Here is a 20602-nt window from a genome sequence, read left to right as displayed (position 1 = left end):
GACATGGGGCTAGACATATTGTCAGTTTCCCAGCTGCCCCCAGTCATGTGACTTGCACTCTGATAAACTTCAGTCACTCACTCACCCCGCCCCTTCCCCCCAGCAGCCTAACAACAGAACAATGGGAAGTTAACCAGATAGCAGCTCCCTAACACAAGATAACAGCTGTCTGGTAGATCTACGAACAGCACTCAATAGTAAAATCCAGGTCCCACTGAGACACATTCAGTTACATTGAGTAGGAGAAACAACAGGCTGCCAGAGAGCAGTTCCATCCTAAAGTGCTGGCTCTTTCTGAAATCACATGACCAGGCAAAATGAGCTGAGATGCACCTACACACCAATATTACAACTAAATACACTTGCTGCTTCAGGAATGACATTTTATATTGTACAGTGAATTATTTGCAGTGTAAACAGTGTCATTTAGAAATAAAAAATACACCATAAAAATCATCACTTCTGTCAATTAATGATTAATTATCCCATTACCTGCAGAGCAAGCGCTGATATATCAGGTGTTGGTTCCTGTGACATCCCAAGTGATGGTGAATTGTCAGGCAGAAGCACAATACACACCCTTCCCTCCTTCATCTCTCTGGACTGCTCCCTTATTCCCACCAGCAACACCTCACAGGGACCGGCCAATGGGAGAGCAGCAGAGGACTCCGGTAAGTGGCTTGGAACATATGGCTTCTAACAGTATTGCCCCCATCCCATTCTAATTTACCATTTATATTTAGCTTTTCCCAAAAGAAGGAACTAAAGCCTCCCAAAATAATAATTTTTTTAATAATGTAAATGTGATGGAGCTGCTGTATCTCTAGGTTGCTACAGCAACACAAACATGCTTGTGTTTTTAATAGAGAACGTATCTTATAGTATAAGGGTTAATTTACCCCCTGAGTATCACTCATGTATTATAAGGGATAATGTACCCCCTACTGTAAATGATAAGGATATTAGAAGTCACTGAGGGGTTGTTCTGTGACCATATAAAGGCACAAGGCTGCAGGCTGAGTTATACAGGGAACTCTGAGTATCACTCATGTATTATAAGGGATAATGTACCCCCTACTGTAAATGATAAGGATATTAGAAGTCACTGAGGGGTTGTTCTGTGACCATATAAAGGCACAAGGCTGCAGGCTGAGTTATACAGGGAACTCTGAGTATCACTCATGTATTATAAGGGATAATGTACCCCTACTGTAAATGAGTTATACAGGGAACTCTGAGTATCACTCATGTATTATAAGGGATAATGTACCCCTACTGTAAATGATAAGGATATTAGAAGTCACTGAGGGGTTGTTCTGTGACCATATAAAGGCACAAGGCTGCAGGCTGAGTTATACAGGGAACTCTGAGTATCACTCATGTATAATAAGGGATAATGTACCCCCTACTGTAAATGATAAGGATATTAGAAGTCACTGAGGGGTTGTTCTGTGACCATATAAAGGCACAAGGCTGCAGGCTGAGTTATACAGGGAACTCTGAGTATCACTCATGTATTATAAGGGATAATGTACCCCCTACGGTTAATGATAAGGATATTAGAAGTCAGTGAGGGGTTGTTCTGTGACCATATAAAGGCACAAGGCTGCAGGCTGAGTTATACAGGGAACTCTGAGTATCACTCATGTATTATAAGGGATAATGTACCCCCTACTGTAAATGATAAGGATATTAGAAGTCACTGAGGGGTTCTATGACCATATAAAGGCACAAGGCTGCAGGCTGAGTTATACAGGGAACTCTGAGTATCACTCATGTATTATAAGGGATAATGTACCCCCTACTGTAAATGATAAGGATATTAGAAGTCACTGAGGGGTTGTTCTGTGACCATATAAAGGCACAAGGCTGCAGGCTGAGTTATACAGGGAACTCTGAGTATCACTCATGTATTATAAGGGATAATGTACCCCCTACTGTAAATGATAAGGATATTAGAAGTCACTGAGGGGTTGTTCTGTGACCATATAAAGACACAAGGCTGCAGGCTGAGTTATACAGGGAACTCTGAGTATCACTCATGTATTATAAGGGATAATGTACCCCCTACTGTAAATGATAAGGATATTACAAGTCACTGAGGGGTTGTTCTGTGACCATATAAAGGCACAAGGCTGCAGGCTGAGTTATACAGGGAACTCTGAGTATCACTCATGTATTATAAGGGATAATGTACCCCCTACTGTAAATGATAAGGATATTAGAAGTCACTGAGGGGTTGTTCTGTGACCATATAAAGACACAAGGCTGCAGGCTGAGTTATACAGGGAACTCTGAGTATCACTCATGTATTATAAGGGATAATGTACCCCCTACTGTAAATGATAAGGATATTAGAAGTCACTGAGGGGTTGTTCTGTGACCATATAAAGACACAAGGCTGCAGGCTGAGTTATACAGGGAACTCTGAGTATCACTCATGTATTATAAGGGATAATGTACCCCCTACTGTAAATGATAAGGATATTAGAAGTCACTGAGGGGTTCTATGACCATATAAAGGCACAAGGCTGCAGGCTGAGTTATACAGGGAACTCTGAGTATCACTCATGTATTATAAGGGATAATGTACCCCCTACTGTAAATGATAAGGATATTAGAAGTCACTGAGGGGTTGTTCTGTGACCATATAAAGGCACAAGGCTGCAGGCTGAGTTATACAGGGAACTCTGAGTATCACTCATGTATTATAAGGGATAATGTACCCCCTACTGTAAATGATAAGGATATTAGAAGTCACTGAGGGGTTGTTCTGTGACCATATAAAGGCACAAGGCTGCAGGCTGAGTTATACAGGGAACTCTGAGTATCACTCATGTATTATAAGGGATAATGTACCCCCTACTGTAAATGATAAGGATATTAGAAGTCACTGAGGGGTTGTTCTGTGACCATATAAAGACACAAGGCTGCAGGCTGAGTTATACAGGGAACTCTGAGTATCACTCATGTATTATAAGGGATAATGTACCCCCTACTGTAAATGATAAGGATATTAGAAGTCACTGAAGGGTTGTTCTGTGACCATATAAAGGCACAAGGCTGCAGGCTGAGTTATACAGGGAACTCTGAGTATCACTCATGTATTATAAGGGATAATGTACCCCCTACTGTAAATGATAAGGATATTAGAAGTCAGTGAGGGGTTGTTCTGTGACCATATAAAGACACAAGGCTGCAGGCTGAGTTATACAGGGAACTCTGAGTATCACTCATGTATTATAAGGGATAATGTACCCCCTACTGTAAATGATAAGGATATTAGAAGTCACTGAGGGGTTGTTCTGTGACCATATAAAGGCACAAGGCTGCAGGCTGAGTTATACAGGGAACTCTGAGTATCACTCATGTATTATAAGGGATAATGTACCCCCTACTGTAAATGATAAGGATATTAGAAGTCACTGAGGGGTTGTTCTGTGACCATATAAAGGCACAAGGCTGCAGGCTGAGTTATACAGGGAACTCTGAGTATCACTCATGTATTATAAGGGATAATGTACCCCCTACTGTAAATGATAAGGATATTAGAAGTCACTGAGGGGTTGTTCTGTGACCATATAAAGACACAAGGCTGCAGGCTGAGTTATACAGGGAACTCTGAGTATCACTCATGTATTATAAGGGATAATGTACCCCCTACTGTAAATGATAAGGATATTAGAAGTCACTGAAGGGTTGTTCTGTGACCATATAAAGGCACAAGGCTGCAGGCTGAGTTATACAGGGAACTCTGAGTATCACTCATGTATTATAAGGGATAATGTACCCCCTACTGTAAATGATAAGGATATTAGAAGTCAGTGAGGGGTTGTTCTGTGACCATATAAAGACACAAGGCTGCAGGCTGAGTTATACAGGGAACTCTGAGTATCACTCATGTATTATAAGGGATAATGTACCCCCTACTGTAAATGATAAGGATATTAGAAGTCACTGAGGGGTTGTTCTGTGACCATATAAAGGCACAAGGCTGCAGGCTGAGTTATACAGGGAACTCTGAGTATCACTCATGTATTATAAGGGATAATGTACCCCCTACTGTAAATGATAAGGATATTACAAGTCACTGAGGGGTTGTTCTGTGACCATATAAAGGCACAAGGCTGCAGGCTGAGATACAGGGAACTCTGAGTATCACTCATGTATTATAAGGGATAATGTACCCCCTACTGTAAATGATAAGGATATTAGAAGTCAGTGAGGGGTTGTTCTGTGACCATATAAAGACACAAGGCTGCAGGCTGAGTTATACAGGGAACTCTGAGTATCACTCATGTATTATAGGATAATGTACCCCCTACTGTAAATGATAAGGATATTAGAAGTCACTGAGGGGTTGTTCTGTGACCATATAAAGGCACAAGGCTGCAGGCTGAGTTATACAGGGAACTCTGAGTATCACTCATGTATTATAAGGGATAATGTACCCCCTACTGTAAATGATAAGGATATTAGAAGTCACTGAGGGGTTGTTCTGTGACCATATAAAGACACAAGGCTGCAGGCTGAGTTATACAGGGAACTCTGAGTATCACTCGTATTATAAGGGATAATGTACCCCCTACTGTAAATGATAAGGATATTAGAAGTTACTGAGGGGTTGTTCTGTGACCATATAAAGGCACAAGGCTGCAGGCTGAGTTATACAGGGAACTCTGAGTATCACTCATGTATTATAAGGGATAATGTACCCCCTACTGTAAATGATAAGGATATTAGAAGTCACTGAGGGGTTGTTCTGTGACCATATAAAGGCACAAGGCTGCAGGCTGAGTTATACAGGGAACTCTGAGTATCACTCATGTATTATAAGGGATAATGTACCCCCTACTGTAAATGATAAGGATATTAGAAGTCACTGAGGGGTTGTTCTGTGACCATATAAAGGCACAAGGCTGCAGGCTGAGTTATACAGGGAACTCTGAGTATCACTCATGTATTATAAGGGATAATGTACCCCCTACTGTAAATGATAAGGATATTAGAAGTCACTGAGGGGTTGTTCTGTGACCATATAAAGGCACAAGGCTGCAGGCTGAGTTATACAGGGAACTCTGAGTATCACTCATGTATTATAAGGGATAATGTACCCCCTATTAGAAATTATACAGGTCAGGAAACTCCTCTGTGACTCTTGTGACTTATTATATATATTATTATATACTCTTATATACTATTGTTAAAGGAGTGATTCATTCTTTATAAAGCACAAGTGACAAGTGTAACACAAATGACATGAGTAAAGAATGTAGATAAGAATATATTGTGCAGGTTATGTGTAGTTCTTGTGTATTACAGCTGAAGAATGAAGCTCCTTTATAAGAGTCAGACATAGAGGGAGGTGGGGCATATTGTGAGCCTAGAACTACACACAGCGCTGGGTTATCTTTATAGGCCTGACTGCTTTGTGCTGACACGAATAAAACAAAAGACTTTGGAGTTCACCTCTAAGTGTAACTTCTTTTCCCTCACTTTACCTCGAGAGAGAGGACGCGCGGCTCCCAATCGGGGGCTCAGCGGAGGAGCCAGACTCTCTGTTTTGTTGCTGCCATATGTCTGACTTATAAATTATTGACAGTTGCTTGCTGTGGAACCTACATGCCAGGTCGAGTATCTCCTAGTAAACTCGATGCTGCCCCAGAAGGGAAGGTGAGCGCTGCCCCAGACAAGAGCCTGGCAAAAGCCTGTCTAGTGGAGACTCCTAAATTCCATGGGAAGGAACACAAACCAGGAACGGAGCATTTTTCTTGTTGGGGGGGGGTGTTGTTTACTCTGAGCCGACAGATGTGTCCGGTCCCGCGGGTGAATTTTCTGGCACTGCTTGGCCCAACTAATGAACATTTTGTAGCTCTTGTAGTGTAACGTGACACAGAAGCAAATCTTCAGCTACACATACGTATGAGAATTTCATTTAGTTACACGCAGGGCCCGTGTGTGTCTGACTTTCATTCTTTGTACCCCCTATACGTCCTCAACTATTACCCCAAATCTACTGATAGAAGATAATTTTATTTGCTTAGTGAGCACTTACTCTTGGGAACTTACTGTTGCTCTGCAGATATAGGGAACAAAGCTGTGCAGAAATAATGTGTAGCATGAGAATATGGGGCCCTCCTGTCTCCAGAGAGAGTATATATATATATATACACACACACACAAAAGCCATGAATATCTTGTAAATGATATAGTGAATAAAGTACCCCCTCTTGTAAATTATAAGGATATTATAAGTTAACAAGGAATTTCATGACCATATAAAAGTACGAGGCCGAATGCCGAGTGTTTGTATACAGGTCATGGAACTCCGAGGTAACTTATAATATCCTCATATTTTGCAACTGGGGGTACTTTATTTATTATAATACACAAGTTTCAGTGAGTCATGTGACAGAAATGACATCAGAACTCACCATTTATCAGGATATAATTTACAAGATATTCATGGCTTTTGTGTATGATATCCTTATAAACGGTGAGTTCTGATGTCATTAGTTATAAACGGTGAGTAGTGATGTAATTTCTGTCACATGACTCACTGAAACTTGTGTATTATAATAAATAAAGTATCCCCTGTTGCAAAATATGAGGATATCTCGTGTTTTGATATGGTCATGAAACTCCTCGGTAACTTATAATATCCTTATATTTTACAAGAGGGGGTACTTTATTCACTATATATTAGTGTCCTGTATGGATGGGGTGTGTGCCAGTCTTTATTAGCCGCCCACTAAGCCCGGACATTATAATTACACAGAACCCACATCACTTTATTTCCATTGCTCTTATCCATATTCTATAGCTGCATTAATACCACTTTGCAATGTAAAACCCCCAGCTTGCTAATGCAGAATTAGCCATGTTAATCCAGGTAAGAGTTCCTTATCCACATATATACTGTATATATATATATATCTATCCCTTCCCCAACACACGCAAAAGTGCCCTCGTCCCTGTGTGTAATGACTTGTATTTGCATCCCATCCGAGGGAATCCTATTAGTGGGGTGAAGGGTCAGCTGCAATAGCAATGAATAAGGAGGATTTTTAATGCAATGAAAAGGACCTTTAGATTTGTTATTCATTTGCTATTGAACACTTGATTGGAATGTTGGCATTTCCCTGTATTTGCAATAATATATGTATAATAAGCTTCCAACATGTGCTACTCACATACAGACTGCAGAACTGTTGCACCAGCAGCCTCTCTCCTCTTATACATTACTCTTATATCTGCAATATTACTTCTATTCATGTCACTCATCTGCCTATGCCTCTTTCCATATGGGAGAGCCACTTCTGTATTATAAGGCTGAGTTATACAGGGAACTCTGAGTATCACTCATGTATTATAAGGGATAATGTACCCCCTACTGTAAATGATAAGGATATTAGAAGTGACTGAGGGGTTGTTCTGTGACCATATAAAGGCACAAGGCTGCAGGCTGAGTTATACAGGGAACTCTGAGTATCACTCATGTATTATAAGGGATAATGTACCCCCTACTGTAAATGATAAGGATATTAGAAGTCACTGAGGGATTGTTCTGTGACCATATAAAGGCACAAGGCTGCAGGCTGAGTTATACAGGGAACTCTGAGTATCACTCATGTATTATAAGGGTAATGTACCCCCTACTGTAAATGATAAGGATATTAGAAGTCACTGAGGGGTTGTTCTGTGACCATATAAAGACACAAGGCTGCAGGCTGAGTTATACAGGGAACTCTGAGTATCACTCATGTATTATAAGGGATAATGTACCCCCTACTGTAAATGATAAGGATATTAGAAGTCACTGAGGGGTTGTTCTGTGACCATATAAAGGCACAAGGCTGCAGGCTGAGTTATACAGGGAATGTTGAGTATCACTCATGTATTATAAGGGATAATGTACCCCCTACTGTAAATGATAAGGATATTAGAAGTCACTGAGGGGTTGTTCTGTGACCATATAAAGGCACAAGGCTGCAGGCTGAGTTATACAGGGAACTCTGAGTATCACTCATGTATTATAAGGGATAATGTACCCCCTACTGTAATTGATAAGGATATTAGAAGTCACTGAGGGGTTGTTCTGTGACCATATAAAGGCACAAGGCTGCAGGCTGAGTTATACAGGGAATGTTGAGTATCACTCATGTATTATAAGGGATAATGTACCCCCTACTGTAAATTATAAGGATATTAGAAGTCACTGAGGGGTTGTTCTGTGACCATATAAAGGCACAAGGCTGCAGGCTGAGTTATACAGGGAACTCTGAGTATCACTCATGTATTATAAGGGATAATGTACCCCCTACTGTAAATGATAAGGATATTAGAAGTCACTGAGGGGTTGTTCTGTGACCATATAAAGGCACAAGGCTGCAGGCTGAGTTATACAGGGAACTCTGAGTATCACTCATGTATTATAAGGGATAATGTACCCCCTACTGTAAATGATAAGGATATTAAAAGTCACTGAGGGGTGTATAACATTTTAGTCAAATCTCTTTGCAATGTGGAAGCATCCTGCATGGGACTTATAGTTGTACATGCACCCGAGTCTGTAATTTGGGCCTGCTCCTTGTTTCTCTTACCTTGTTGGTATTAGGAAGTAATGTTTAACCCTTAACCAGCCAATTTCTTTCTGATACCAGGTGCAGAGCCCCCATCCCATGGCTTTAATTAGCCGGGCGTATTTCCATTCATCAGTGATGGTTCAGCAGAGCGAGGGCAGCACCACAGGAAACCCTATTAGACTGATTCCTAATTAGCTTACATCTTACCAGCCTGGCTGGATATCTCTGGCACTGCTAGGGTCTTGCTTTGGCTATACATTAATGGGGATATTGTCATGGGAAAACTTGTTTTTTTTTTTGTTTTTTTTTAATCATTTAATAGTGCTCTTCCAGGTGAATACTGCATTGAAATCCAAAAGAGCAAACAGATTTTTTTATACCTAACATGGAGCTAGCCATGTTGTTAATATCCCAGGTGCACTCAGTCATGTGACATGTGCTCTGGAAAAACTTCTGTCTCAATTTACTGCTGCACTACAATTTGGGGTGATATTTCCTCCCTTCCCAGCAGCACATCAGCAGAACAATGGGAAGGTAACCAGATAACAGCTCCCTTACACCTGTATTGCTAAAAATGCTCCCATGCCCACCTAGTGGTAGATATGAAAACAGCACTCAATAGTAAAAATCCAAGTCCGGCTGACCAAAGTCACGACTCCTTCAGTTACATTGAGTAGGAGAATCAATAGCGGATCTGAAAGCAGTTCCATTGTGAAGTGCTGCTTTTTCTGAAAGCACATGATGGCGCACAATGCACTGAGGTGACTGCCTACACGCCAATATTACAACTAAAAAAATTAATTTATTAGGTCAAGAATAGCATTCAAATGGTAGAATGATTTACATGCAATACACACAGTGTAATTCAATAATAAAAACAATATCATAAAAATCACAACAGAATTGCTTTAATGGTATAAATATTGTTCTGCCAGTGGGCACAGCGCTGTGTCAGAGATAAACTGCTTTACCCCAGAGAAGGGACTTACTGTCTCAGGTATTTCTGGGGATTCTGGGATTGTTGCTTCACTATAAGCTGAATGGACTCTATTGTGTAATTGAGCTCTGACACATCTGAACTGTAACGCTCTGCAGTTTCACACCGACAAGCTGGGGTTAAATGTAGTGATGAACTATAGCAGGGTGACACCCCAATGTTTCTATATATCTGTAACCTTGTTATGAGCTAAGGGGGCCCAGTCTGAAGGTCAGTTAGGGGGAGATTTGGGGTGAGTGTTTATTTGTACCCTGGGTACCCCTGGAACTATAGCAGGGTGATACCCCAATGTTTCTATATATCTGTAACCTTGTTATGAGCTAAGGGGGTCCAGTCTGAAGGTCAGTTAGGGGGAGATTTGGGGTGAGTGTTTATTTGTACCCTGGGTACCCCTGGAACTATAGCAGGGTGACACCCCAATGTTTCTATATATCTGTAACCTTGTTATGAGCTAAGGGGGCCCAGTCTGAAGGTCAGTTAGGGGGAGATTTGGGGTGAGTGTTTATTTGTGCCCTGGGTACCCCTGGAACTATAGCAGGGTGACTGTTACCCCAATGTTTCTATATATCTGTAACCTTGTTATGAGCTAAGGGAGCCCAGTCTGAAGGTCAGTTAGGGGGAGATTTGGGGTGAGTGTTTATTTGTGCCCTGGGTACCCCTGGAACTATAGCAGGGTGACTGTTACCCCAATGTTTCTATATATCTGTAACCTTGTTATGAGCTAAGGGGCCCAGTCTGAAGGTCAGTTAGGGGGAGAATTGGGGTGAGTGCTTATTTGTACCCTGGGTACCCCTGGAACTATAGCAGGGTGACTGTTACCCCAATGTTTCTATATGTCTGTAACCTTGTTATGAGCTAAGGGGGCCCAGTCTGAAGGTCAGTTAGGGGGAGAATTGGGGTGAGTGCTTATTTGTACCCTGGGTACCCCTGGAACTATAGCAGGGTGACACCCAATGTTTCTATATATCTGTAACCTTGTTATGAGCTAAGGGGACCCAGTCTGAAGGTCAGTTAGGGGGAGATTTGGGGTGAGGGCTTATTTGTACCCTGGGTACCCCTGGAACTATAGCAGGGTGACTGTTACCCCAATGTTTCTATATATCTGTAACCTTGTTATGAGCTAAGGGGGCCCAGTCTGAAGGTCAGTTAGGGGGAGATTTGGGGTGAGTGTTTATTTGTGTCCTGGGTACCCCTGGAACTATAGCAGGGTGACACCCCAATGTTTCTATATATCTGTAACCTTGTCATGCGATAAAGAGGTCCCTGACCAAATGTTGAACCTCAAAGTGTGTTTAATTGAAAAGCACCTTTATTCTAAGTATGTTTTACAGAATGAGGACCATTCCCAGTAACCAGCGTAACTCTTGGCATTGTCCAATACTGAACATATTGTTATAAAGTCAAACCAAATAATAATACCCCCCCCCAGCCCTGGTATCAGGTTGTGTTCCATATATTACCTTGCAGTTAAATATCCTGGGAGTGCTCAGTGCAGTGTAATTGTAGGCAAGTGCACCAATGCAGAGCATTTCATTCGAGTGCTAATTTAATTAGGAAGCCCCCATTTCAGTTAATTTGCTCGGGAAGACGGTTACAGACTCACGGCGTGAACAGCTGTTCCTCTCTCGTCCGATGAGCGTTGTGGGCCCTGCAAATGGCTCCGCTCAGCCTTGTTTGGGAGGAAGAAGAGGATTTTATTGCCTCTCAGTAAACACTTTACAGCTCTCTGCACAACGGAGTGTGTATTAAACCCCAGCAACGCGGCCGGCTGCAAATCTGCCACCATACGGCCGTCATTTTATCGCCATATTTCACAGCCGTAACGTTAATGGAACACGCGTCTTTAACGGCTCCACTGAGCACGCTCAAATCATTGCCTTTTGGTGGGGCAGCACTTCTTGCTTTTTGTTCTTAAGTCTGCACTTGAGCAGGGAACTACTTGTTTAACTCCTCGGGAGCTGGGCTGGAAGTAGCACATCAGAGGAAGTTGCTGTGGCCAATCAAAAGCCCTGCCCAGGCCCAGAATCTGTAGATTATATCAAATGCCATAGACACTCACTATTTACTGTATATTAAAATGATGTATTGAATCTCAGTCTGGACTGAACCCTAGCCATCAAAGTTCTGCCTTTCCATCAGCAGCAAGGTGGGTGCAGTTCCACTGAAACTTCATTTTAGTGCGATGTAGACAATTTGCAATTGGTCTTTGCTTTTCATATTTTATGCATTTATTGACATGGTTCTGTTGTGTGGCCTACGGGATGAGCTGTTTGGTTGCTACAGCTTCATTGATATAGCAAATAAGTTAGGAGACAGATTTAAAATGAACAGGGAAAAGATAGACAGAGGGGCAGTATAAATTAAAGGAGAAGGAAAACTACCAAAGCATGTTATTGCCAATAGATTAGCCACAATAGTGCAAGCTATAACACTTATTTATTCAGTAGAATGCTTTACCATACCTGAGTAATCAGCTCTAGAAGCTGAATTTGTTTAGGATAGTAGCTGCCATATTAGCTTGGTGTGACATCACTCCCTGCCTGAGTCTCTCCCTGCTCACTCATAGCTCTGGGCTCAGATTACAGCAGGGAGGGGAGGAGGGAGAGAGGAACAAACTGAGCATGCTCAAGCCCTAGCCCTGGAGGTTTAAGCTGAAAACAGTTAGTCTGATACAGAAGCCCATGAGTACACAATAGAAGGAAAGAAATGTACTGTTTCTTTTGACAGAGGACTCAGAGCAGCATTACTTTGAGGGGTTACTGGTGTATTTATATATAGACCTTTCTGATAAACCACATACTTACTTCCAAAATCCAGGCGACTAAATTGGAAAGTTGCTTAGAATAGTATTTGCTTTTAATCTGCAAAAAATGGTTTATTGGTGGAATTGCCCTTTAAATTAACTTTTAGTATGTAAATATGTATATGTGCTATTCAGAGGCAATTTCCAGTTGGTCTTCATTTTTACATGTTTGCGGTTTTTCGTATACAGGTATGGGATCCGTTATTCGGAAAGCTGTTGTCCAAAAAGCTCTGAATTACAGAAGGGCCGTCTCCCATAGTCTCCATTTTATCCAAATAATCCATAAAATAATTTCCTTTTTCTGTGTAATAATAAAACAGTCGCTTGTACTTGATCCCAACTAAGATATAATTCATCCTTATTGGAGGCAAAACCAGCATTTTGGGTGTATTCAATGTGTATAAGATTTTCTAATTCTTAAGATATTACAATCAAAATTACAGAAATATTTGGAAAACCCAAGGTTCCGAGCATTCTGGATAACAGGTCACTTACCTGTATTTAGCTTTCTGTTCAGCAGCTCCCAGTTTGGTTTTTGAATAGCTATCTGGTAGCTAGGGTCTTATTTACCCTATCAACCAAGCAGTGGTTTTAATAAGAGACTGGAATAGGAGAGGTGCTGAACAGGAAGTTAAAGGGTTACTGTCATGGGACAAAATGTTTATTTATTTTTTTAAACACATCAGTTAATAGTGCTGCTCCCGCAGAATTCAGCACTGAAATCCATTTCTCAAAAGAGAAAACAGAGTTTTTTGCATTTAATTTTGAAAGCTGACATGGGGCTAGACATATTGTCAGTTTCCCAGCTGCCCCTAGTCACGTGACTTGTGCTCTGATAAACTTCAGTCACTCTTTACTGCTGTACTGCAAGTTGGAGTGATATTACCCCCCCCAGCAGCCAAACAACAGAACAATGGGAAGGTAACCAGCTAGCAGCTCCCTAACACAAGATAACAGCTGCCTGGTAGATCTAAGAACAGCACTCAATAGTAAAATCCAGGTCTCACTGAGACACATTCAGTTACATTGAGTAGGAGAAACAACAGCCTGCCAGAAAGCATTTCTCTCCTAAAGTGCTGGCTCTTTCTGAAATCACATGACCAGGCAAAATGAGCTGAGATGCACCTACACACCAATATTACAACTAAATACACTTGCTGGTTCAGGAATGACATTTTATATTGTACAGTGAATTATTTGCAGTGTAAACAGTGTCATTTAGAAATAAAAAATACACCATAAAAATCATGACAGAATCCCTTTAAGTAATAAAAAAGCAAGAATAAAATTGTTGCCTCACAGAGGCACACACTGACTACCGGGGTCAGTGACCCCCCATTTGAAAGTTTGAAAGAGTCAGAAGAAGAGGAAAAATAATTCTAAAGTCTAAAAAATAAATAATGAAGACCGATTGCAAAGCTGCTGAGAATAGAACAGAATTTAAAGGCTTGAGGCTCATGGGTTGGTTGTTCCGGTCCCAAACCTTGTCTGATGTTGAGGTTCTTTCTAGTGGGGCTGAAAGTTTAGAGAATTAGGAGAAGCAGTGGAAGTGTTTAGTGAGAGTTATTGAGAGTTAGAAGCTAGAGGCGCTCCGTGCAGCCCATCCACTCACAGGGTGTTGCTGAGGCAGCTCCAGGGTGCAGAGAACTTGTGAAAAGGCTGTGAATAGTCAGAGGGTGGTCTGACAGGGTGCAAAGAGTGAGAGGAGGGGGCTCAGCACACAGGAGAGGGGACACAGCTGCTGTTGTATGAGAAATAGGTCAGACTGTGGCACCTCAGCACCCAACCCTCCAACCTCTGTGTCTCACCCAATGGCAGCCACTCATTCCCCCCCACTAGCCACATTGTGCGGTGTTATAGCCACTCTCTCTGCCCTTCCCATTAGTCAATGGTCTGCTCCTTTATTTCCTCTTAAAGGGATTGTTCACCTTCAAACACTTTTTCCAGTTTAGTTGCTTTCAGATAGACCACCAAAAATAAAGTCTTTTTCCAATGACTTTTTATTTGGGATTATTTAGTGTAGTGTCGTTTTTCACCTTCTAAAGCAGCTCTGGGAGGAGGGGGTCGCCGACCCTGTAAACTGCTCTAAATTGATACATTTCATTGATCCATTTCTTCATCCCTGCTGAGCAGAATCCCTGAGTTTCATTAAAGGCAGCTGTTAGAATTGATACAATAGTTACTGATACTCCATCTGCCCCCAGTCATGTGACTTGTGCTCTGATAAACTTCAGTCACTCTTTACTGCTGTACTGCAAGTTGGAGTGATATCACCCCCTCCCTTTCCCCCCAGCAGCCTAACAACAGAACAATGGGAAAGTAACCAGATCGCAGCTCCCTAACACATGATAACAGCTGCCTGGTAGATCTAAGAACAGCACTTAATAGTAAAATCCAGGTCCCACTGAGACACATTCAGTTACATTGAGTAGGAGAAACAACAGCCTGTCAGAAAGCAGTTCCATCCTAAAGTGCTGGCTCTTTCTGAAATCACATGACCAGGCAAAATGAGCTGAGATGCACCTACACACCAATATTACAACTAAATGCACTTGCTGCTTCAGGAATGACATTTTATATTGTACAGTGAATTATTTGCAGTGTAAACAGTGTCATTTAGAAATAAAAACTACATCATAAAAATCATGACAGAATCCCTTTTAAATGAAAACTGCCAGGCCAGGGTACATAGATGTGGCAAGTGCCCTACAGCCTGGCGTTGGCCATCTTGTTCTTGGGCAGATGTGTGGGAATAAATTCTTCCCTCAGACTGAGGGGTTTAATGGGTCTGTAGCTTTAATCAGTTCCTGTAATTAGCTCTGTGAGTTACAGCGGAGCCCCCCGACTGTGTTACCCAAGCACTGATGGGGCTCCCCACTGTTTGTAACTTGAGGGCTGTGCCAGTTATTAGCTGGAGCGGGCCCCGTGCCAGGGGGAGACTGTGCCACTCAATAGGCCTCATTTTAACCCCGGGAAACAAACCCAAAGTCCCGTGTTTTGGGCCGTGGCTGTTGCTCTCCCGCCTGGTAGTGATCCATACTGCAACGGATATGACATTTTATTTGTTACTATTAACGTGACTAGTAAATGTTATTTGTAAGAAAGCCGTACATATAAACTGCCATTTGTTGGACACTGTTATATTAGATTTAATGCTCACAAACCCCTTTCATTGCTTGTTACTGATGCTCTGTTATTGCTTGGCACTACTATATCAGACATATCAGAATTTATTGGGCAGGAGGAAAGGGTCCAATGGCCTCTCTGGGAATGAGAACCAGAATATCCAGTTAAAAATAAGACTTTAACATACATGAAGTACATTTAGCCCAGTGCCCTATTCATATCCACAGCTAGGGTTGCCACCCGCCCGGTATTTTACCGGCCTAGCCGGTGAAATACCTGCCAAGGCCGGGGCAGGTATTTTTAAGGCAATGTAGCTGCCGTTAAATTTGTAATACGATCAAAAGGAGCCCTCGGCCTGCCCCCAATCCCCTGCAACTTACCTTTTCTTTTGCATCTTCTAGCGTCCGCGGGTCTCCGTCGCGTGGCCCCGCCCCTTTTGATGTCACGCCCCGCCCTTTTGATGTCACACCCCGCCCATTTGAGGCCCTGCCCCCCAGCAGCCGGTAAAAAAAATTTATAAAAGGTGGCAACCCTATCCACAGCTTAAAGGGATCCTGTTATCGGAAAACATGTTTTTTTCAAAACCCATCAGTTAATAGTGCTACTCCAGCAGAATTCTGCACTGAAATACATTTCTCAAAAGAGCAAACAGATTTTTTTATATTCAATTTTGAAATCTGACATGGGGCTAGACATATTGTCAATTTCCCAGCTGCCCCTGGTCATGTGACTTGTGCCTGCACTTTAGGAGAGAAATGCTTTCTGGCAGGCTGCTGTTTTTCCTTCTCAATGTAACTGAATGTGTCTCAGTGGGACCTGGATTTTACTATTGAGTGCTGTTCTTAGATCTACCAGGCAGCTGTTATCTTGTGTTAGGGAGCTGCTATCTGGTTACCTTCCCATTGTTCTTTTGTTTGGCTGCTGGGGGGGGAGGGGGGTGATATCATTCCAACTTGCAGTACAGCAGTAAAGAGAGATTGAAGTTTATCAGAGCACAAGTCACAGGACTTGGGGCAGCTGGGAAATTGACAAAATGTCTAGCCCCGTGTCAGATTTCAAAATTGAATATAAAAAAATCTGTTTGCTCTTTTGAGAAATTGATTTCAGTGCAGTTAATTAATTAATTAACTGATTCATTTTGAAAAAGAAATTTTTTCCCATGACAGTATCCCTTTAACATAAGCTTCAGAGTGAAGGAGGGCTGGCATTCTCTCCTAATCATCCTCACGGACGCTGAACTCCACATCCCATCATCCTCAGCAAACCATAAAGCATTAAAGGGGTGGTTCGCTTTTAATTTAACTTTTAGGATGCCAATTCTAAGCACCTTTTTCATTGGTATTTATTATATATTTTTTATAGTTTTTAAATTATTTGCCTTTTTCTTCTGACTATTTCCAGCTTTCAAATGAGGGTCACTGACCCCATCTAAAAACAAATGCTCTGTAAGGCTACAAATGTATTGTTATTGCTGCTTTGTATTCCTCATCTTTCTATTCGGGTCTCTCCTATTCATATTCACTGTGCACACAAACATACCAACAAACCATACATGTTAGGTCACATGAGCCAATTAACAGACAGAGTTGTGTCTTTTGCTTCAACACTTATTTCTGTTACAGTTAGAGCTGCAGTATTTCTGGTCAGGTGATCTTCCTGTTACAGTTAGAGCTGCAGTATTTCTGGTCAGGTGATCTCTTCCTGTTACATTTAGAGCTGCAGTATTTCTGGTCAGGTGATCTCTTCCTGTTACAGTTAGAGCTGCAGTATTTCTGGACAGGTGATCTCTTCCTGTTACAGTTAGAGCTGCAGTATTTCTGGTCAGGTGATCTCTTCCTGTTACAGTTAGAGCTGCAGTATTTCTGGTCAGGTGATCTCTTCCTGTTACAGTTAGAGCTGCAGTATTTCTGGTCAGGTGATCTCTTTCTGTTACAGTTAGAGCTGCAGTATTTCTGGTCAGGTGATCTCTTCCTTTTACAGTTAGAGCTGCAGTATTTCTGGTCAGGTGATCTCTGAGGCAGCACAGACCATCACTAAATGGTGGTTCAAGGCAAGAGATGTAAAATGACAATATTAACTTAAATATATATTCCAGTTTGGTAAGATTCTTTAATATGCCACTTAATATGATATAAATCTGTTGCTTCAGTGTTCATTTTGGGGGTATAGTTTTCGTTTAAGGCCCCCCATACACGGGCCGATAAAAGCTGCTGACAGACAGCTTATTGGCCCGTGTGTGGGGCCCTCCGACGGTCTTCCCCAATCGTTATCTGGCTGAAAGTTGGCCAGATGTCGATCGGGCAGGTTAAAAAAGTTGGGACACGATTGGATCAGCATGATATCGGCCACCTCAATGTGGATATATAGGGGACAGAGCCTCTCTTTTGGCAACATCACCAAACAAGCGGATCTCTACGTCTATGGCCACCTTGGCCTTACATAACCGGGGGGGGGGGTTCATATAGGGTCACTTTAACTTCATAGTGTACAAGGCCAAAAGTTAATGGGGTGTTGTGGGAGTTTGTAAATCACAGCAGTCTCACAGTGACATATGTCCCTCATCCAATAGACACTGCTGTGCTTTAGTAAATATGAAATAACTGTAGAGACCTGCGCGGGTCTGATCTGTAGCACCAGGCCCAACATTTTACTCACTTGGACCCAATACTTCCTTGACTCCAACACTTCTATCCACAGCCGGATGCTCTATACTGACATGTGCCATTAGCTAAGGGTGGGCTGTGGGTGCAAAGTTTGCAACTACCTGCTCAGTTCCCAAAAGTGAATATCTCTCACTGTGGTGAACCCCCATAAAACATCATTTGGCCTTATGGGCAGTTCTTACTGTGTAACCAACACAGAACCCCCCGTGGGGCAACACACAATTCAGGGGACAACGGACAACTGTTTGTAAGTGGCACCCCTATAGCCGCAGTCTGACTGATCCTGCATGATACAGGGTGTGAGTACAGAGACTGAGTAAGCGACTAAGTAAGGCTGCTAAGTATTTTTAAGAGGGGCTATATTTAAGGTGACAATCCGTGATATGACGGCAGTTACACGGGTTTAAATCAGGCCCTTCTCAATACGTGATCTTTGTGCAAGTTGTGTATTTAGTCCCATACCTAGCGGCTCACAAACACTGTAACTATATCTGCCGCCTTCCAGTACAGAGTAACTGCCGCCTTCCAGTACAGAGTAACTGCCGATGTCTAGTACAGAGTAACTGCCGCCTTCCAGTACAGAGTAACTGCCGATGTCTAGTACAGAGTAACTGCCGCCTTCCAATACAGAGTAACTGCCGATGTCTAGTACAGAGTAACTGCCGATGTCTAGTACAGAGTAACTGCCAATGTCTAGTACAGAGTAACTGCCACCTTCCAGTACAGAGTAACTGCCACCTTCCAGTACAGAGCAACTGCCACCTTCCAGTACAGAGCAACTGCCGATGTCTAGTACAGAGTAACTGCCGCCTTCCAGTACAGAGTAACTGCCACCTTCCAGTACAGAGTAACTGCCGCCTTCCAGTACAGAGTAACTGCCGCCTTCCAGTACAGAGTAACTGCCGCCTTCCAGTACAGAGTAACTGCCAATGTCTAGTACAGAGTAACTGCCGCCTTCTGTGTTATTCTAACCCTGCCCGGCACCAATTTGGGCAGAAGGCATGGCAGCCTGTACCTGCTGGAGGATCTATGTTAGTGAATAGTCAGGGATCTTCTAATGCTGCTACTCCAGCATTTGAACTACCAGTCCCAGCATCCCCTTAAAGACATGCAAAACCCTGGGCAGATCCCTGCACCCATTAGTCACCAAAGGCTCTCGTTTCATTCAGATATTATTTCAGAAATGTAAATTTAATCTTCTATGTTTCCTTCTCACAGGCAAACCCCTGCAGATCAAACCTCGACTGTGAACCACTGCGTGGCCACCTCAATCAGTTCTCCTCCAATCAAAATGGGAAATACCGGCGTGGCAAACTATCAGGAAACCAAAAGGCACCGCATGAGGAACCCGCGTGATGGAAGTGCTCTAACCAAGGAATAAACAGATTTCTCTGTGTTGGTTTTAGTATAGGGCCTGCTCCCCAGCAGATATGTGAATGTTAGCCTATTGGATCACATGGTCTTTGCTAGGCAAAGCAGTTCATCACATGGTCTGTGCCAGGCAAAGCAGTTCATCACATGGTCTGTGCCAGGCAAAGCAGTTCATTACATGGTTTCTGTCAGGCAAAGCAGGTTCATCACATGGTCTGTGCCAGGCAAAGCAGTTCATTACATGACCTTATGCTTCTTTGTTAGCAGAGAGTTCCATGTTGCCTTTCAGATGTCTATTTAACAATTTAGATTTATTATTTAATGCATTTAATTTAAGGTTTCAGTTTGTGTATATGAGTAGTTAGGAGTTTGCTGTCAGGGTGCATTTTATTTGCTTGAACACATAAAATCAAAGGGTCCGGGAATGGTGGAAGTTGCAGCAGCTGGAGGCCAAAGGTTAGAAAACAGGAAGTTAAGGGGAAGTTAATGTCCCTTTTTGCTGCCACCACTTCTGAGCCCCCCATTATATTACATCCCTATCAGAACAACTGGAGTCGGCCAGTCACCCAGAAATTGAGGCCTAGTATAGAACAATAAATTCGGTGTTTTTATAACTCCCTGAAGCTTTTATTTGCTGCTTTATACGTTCCATTTATTTGCCCCAATGACACTTTTTAAATCCCACAATAAAATGAAAATGTTCCCAAAGTGATTTTAACTTTAAGAACCATTTCACTGTGTATTTTGCATTATTTCTTCCCTTTCTCCACCCCTTAAAGCTTGAACTCTGGCTACTTTTTCTCAGGTGGGAGCTGCCATGTTGTTTACCATAAAGTTGCAGGGAGTCACAGAGCCCTCTGGCATGTAAGGGGTTAAGATAGCTCGTTGGTGGGGAGTGCAGGCCTATTGTGGGCCTGTTGGGAGGCTACTGGCAGGGCCGGGCTCAGGGATTAGGGAGCCTAATGAAAGAGAAGCAGAAAAACTGCAAATTGCTGCAAATTAAAGAGGGAAATGCGTCCAATACCCAGTGTATTAATCCCCTCAGCTGCGTGTTTAT

At 42.4% G+C, this 20602-nt stretch overlaps 1 protein-coding gene across 2 annotated transcripts in view; it reads left to right on the top strand.

Annotated features, from left to right (window-relative positions):
• zc3h3.L (zinc finger CCCH-type containing 3 L homeolog) overlaps window positions 1-20275 on the top strand; it is an 81989-nt gene extending 61714 nt beyond the window's left edge. The window contains exons 8-10 of one of the 2 annotated variants that reach the window (XR_001936229.2): window positions 499-671; window positions 19393-19644; window positions 19770-20275. Coding sequence is in view for 1 of the 2 variants with exons in the window: in XM_018268317.2 (XP_018123806.1) it covers window positions 499-671; window positions 19393-19424 (205 nt within the window). In the remaining variant the exon portion in view is untranslated. Of the gene's footprint in view, window positions 1-498; window positions 672-19392 lie in introns of both variants that reach the window. The other variant, XM_018268317.2, reaches the window with a different exon arrangement.
• Window positions 20276-20602: the final 327 nt, after the last annotated feature.

Source organism: Xenopus laevis, chromosome 6L (assembly GCF_017654675.1).
Source record: "Xenopus laevis strain J_2021 chromosome 6L, Xenopus_laevis_v10.1, whole genome shotgun sequence".
Lineage (NCBI taxonomy): Eukaryota > Metazoa > Chordata > Amphibia > Anura > Pipidae > Xenopus > Xenopus laevis.
The sequence above is the reverse complement of the archived record's forward strand: the minus strand, read 5'-3'. Positions and strand labels throughout refer to the sequence as shown.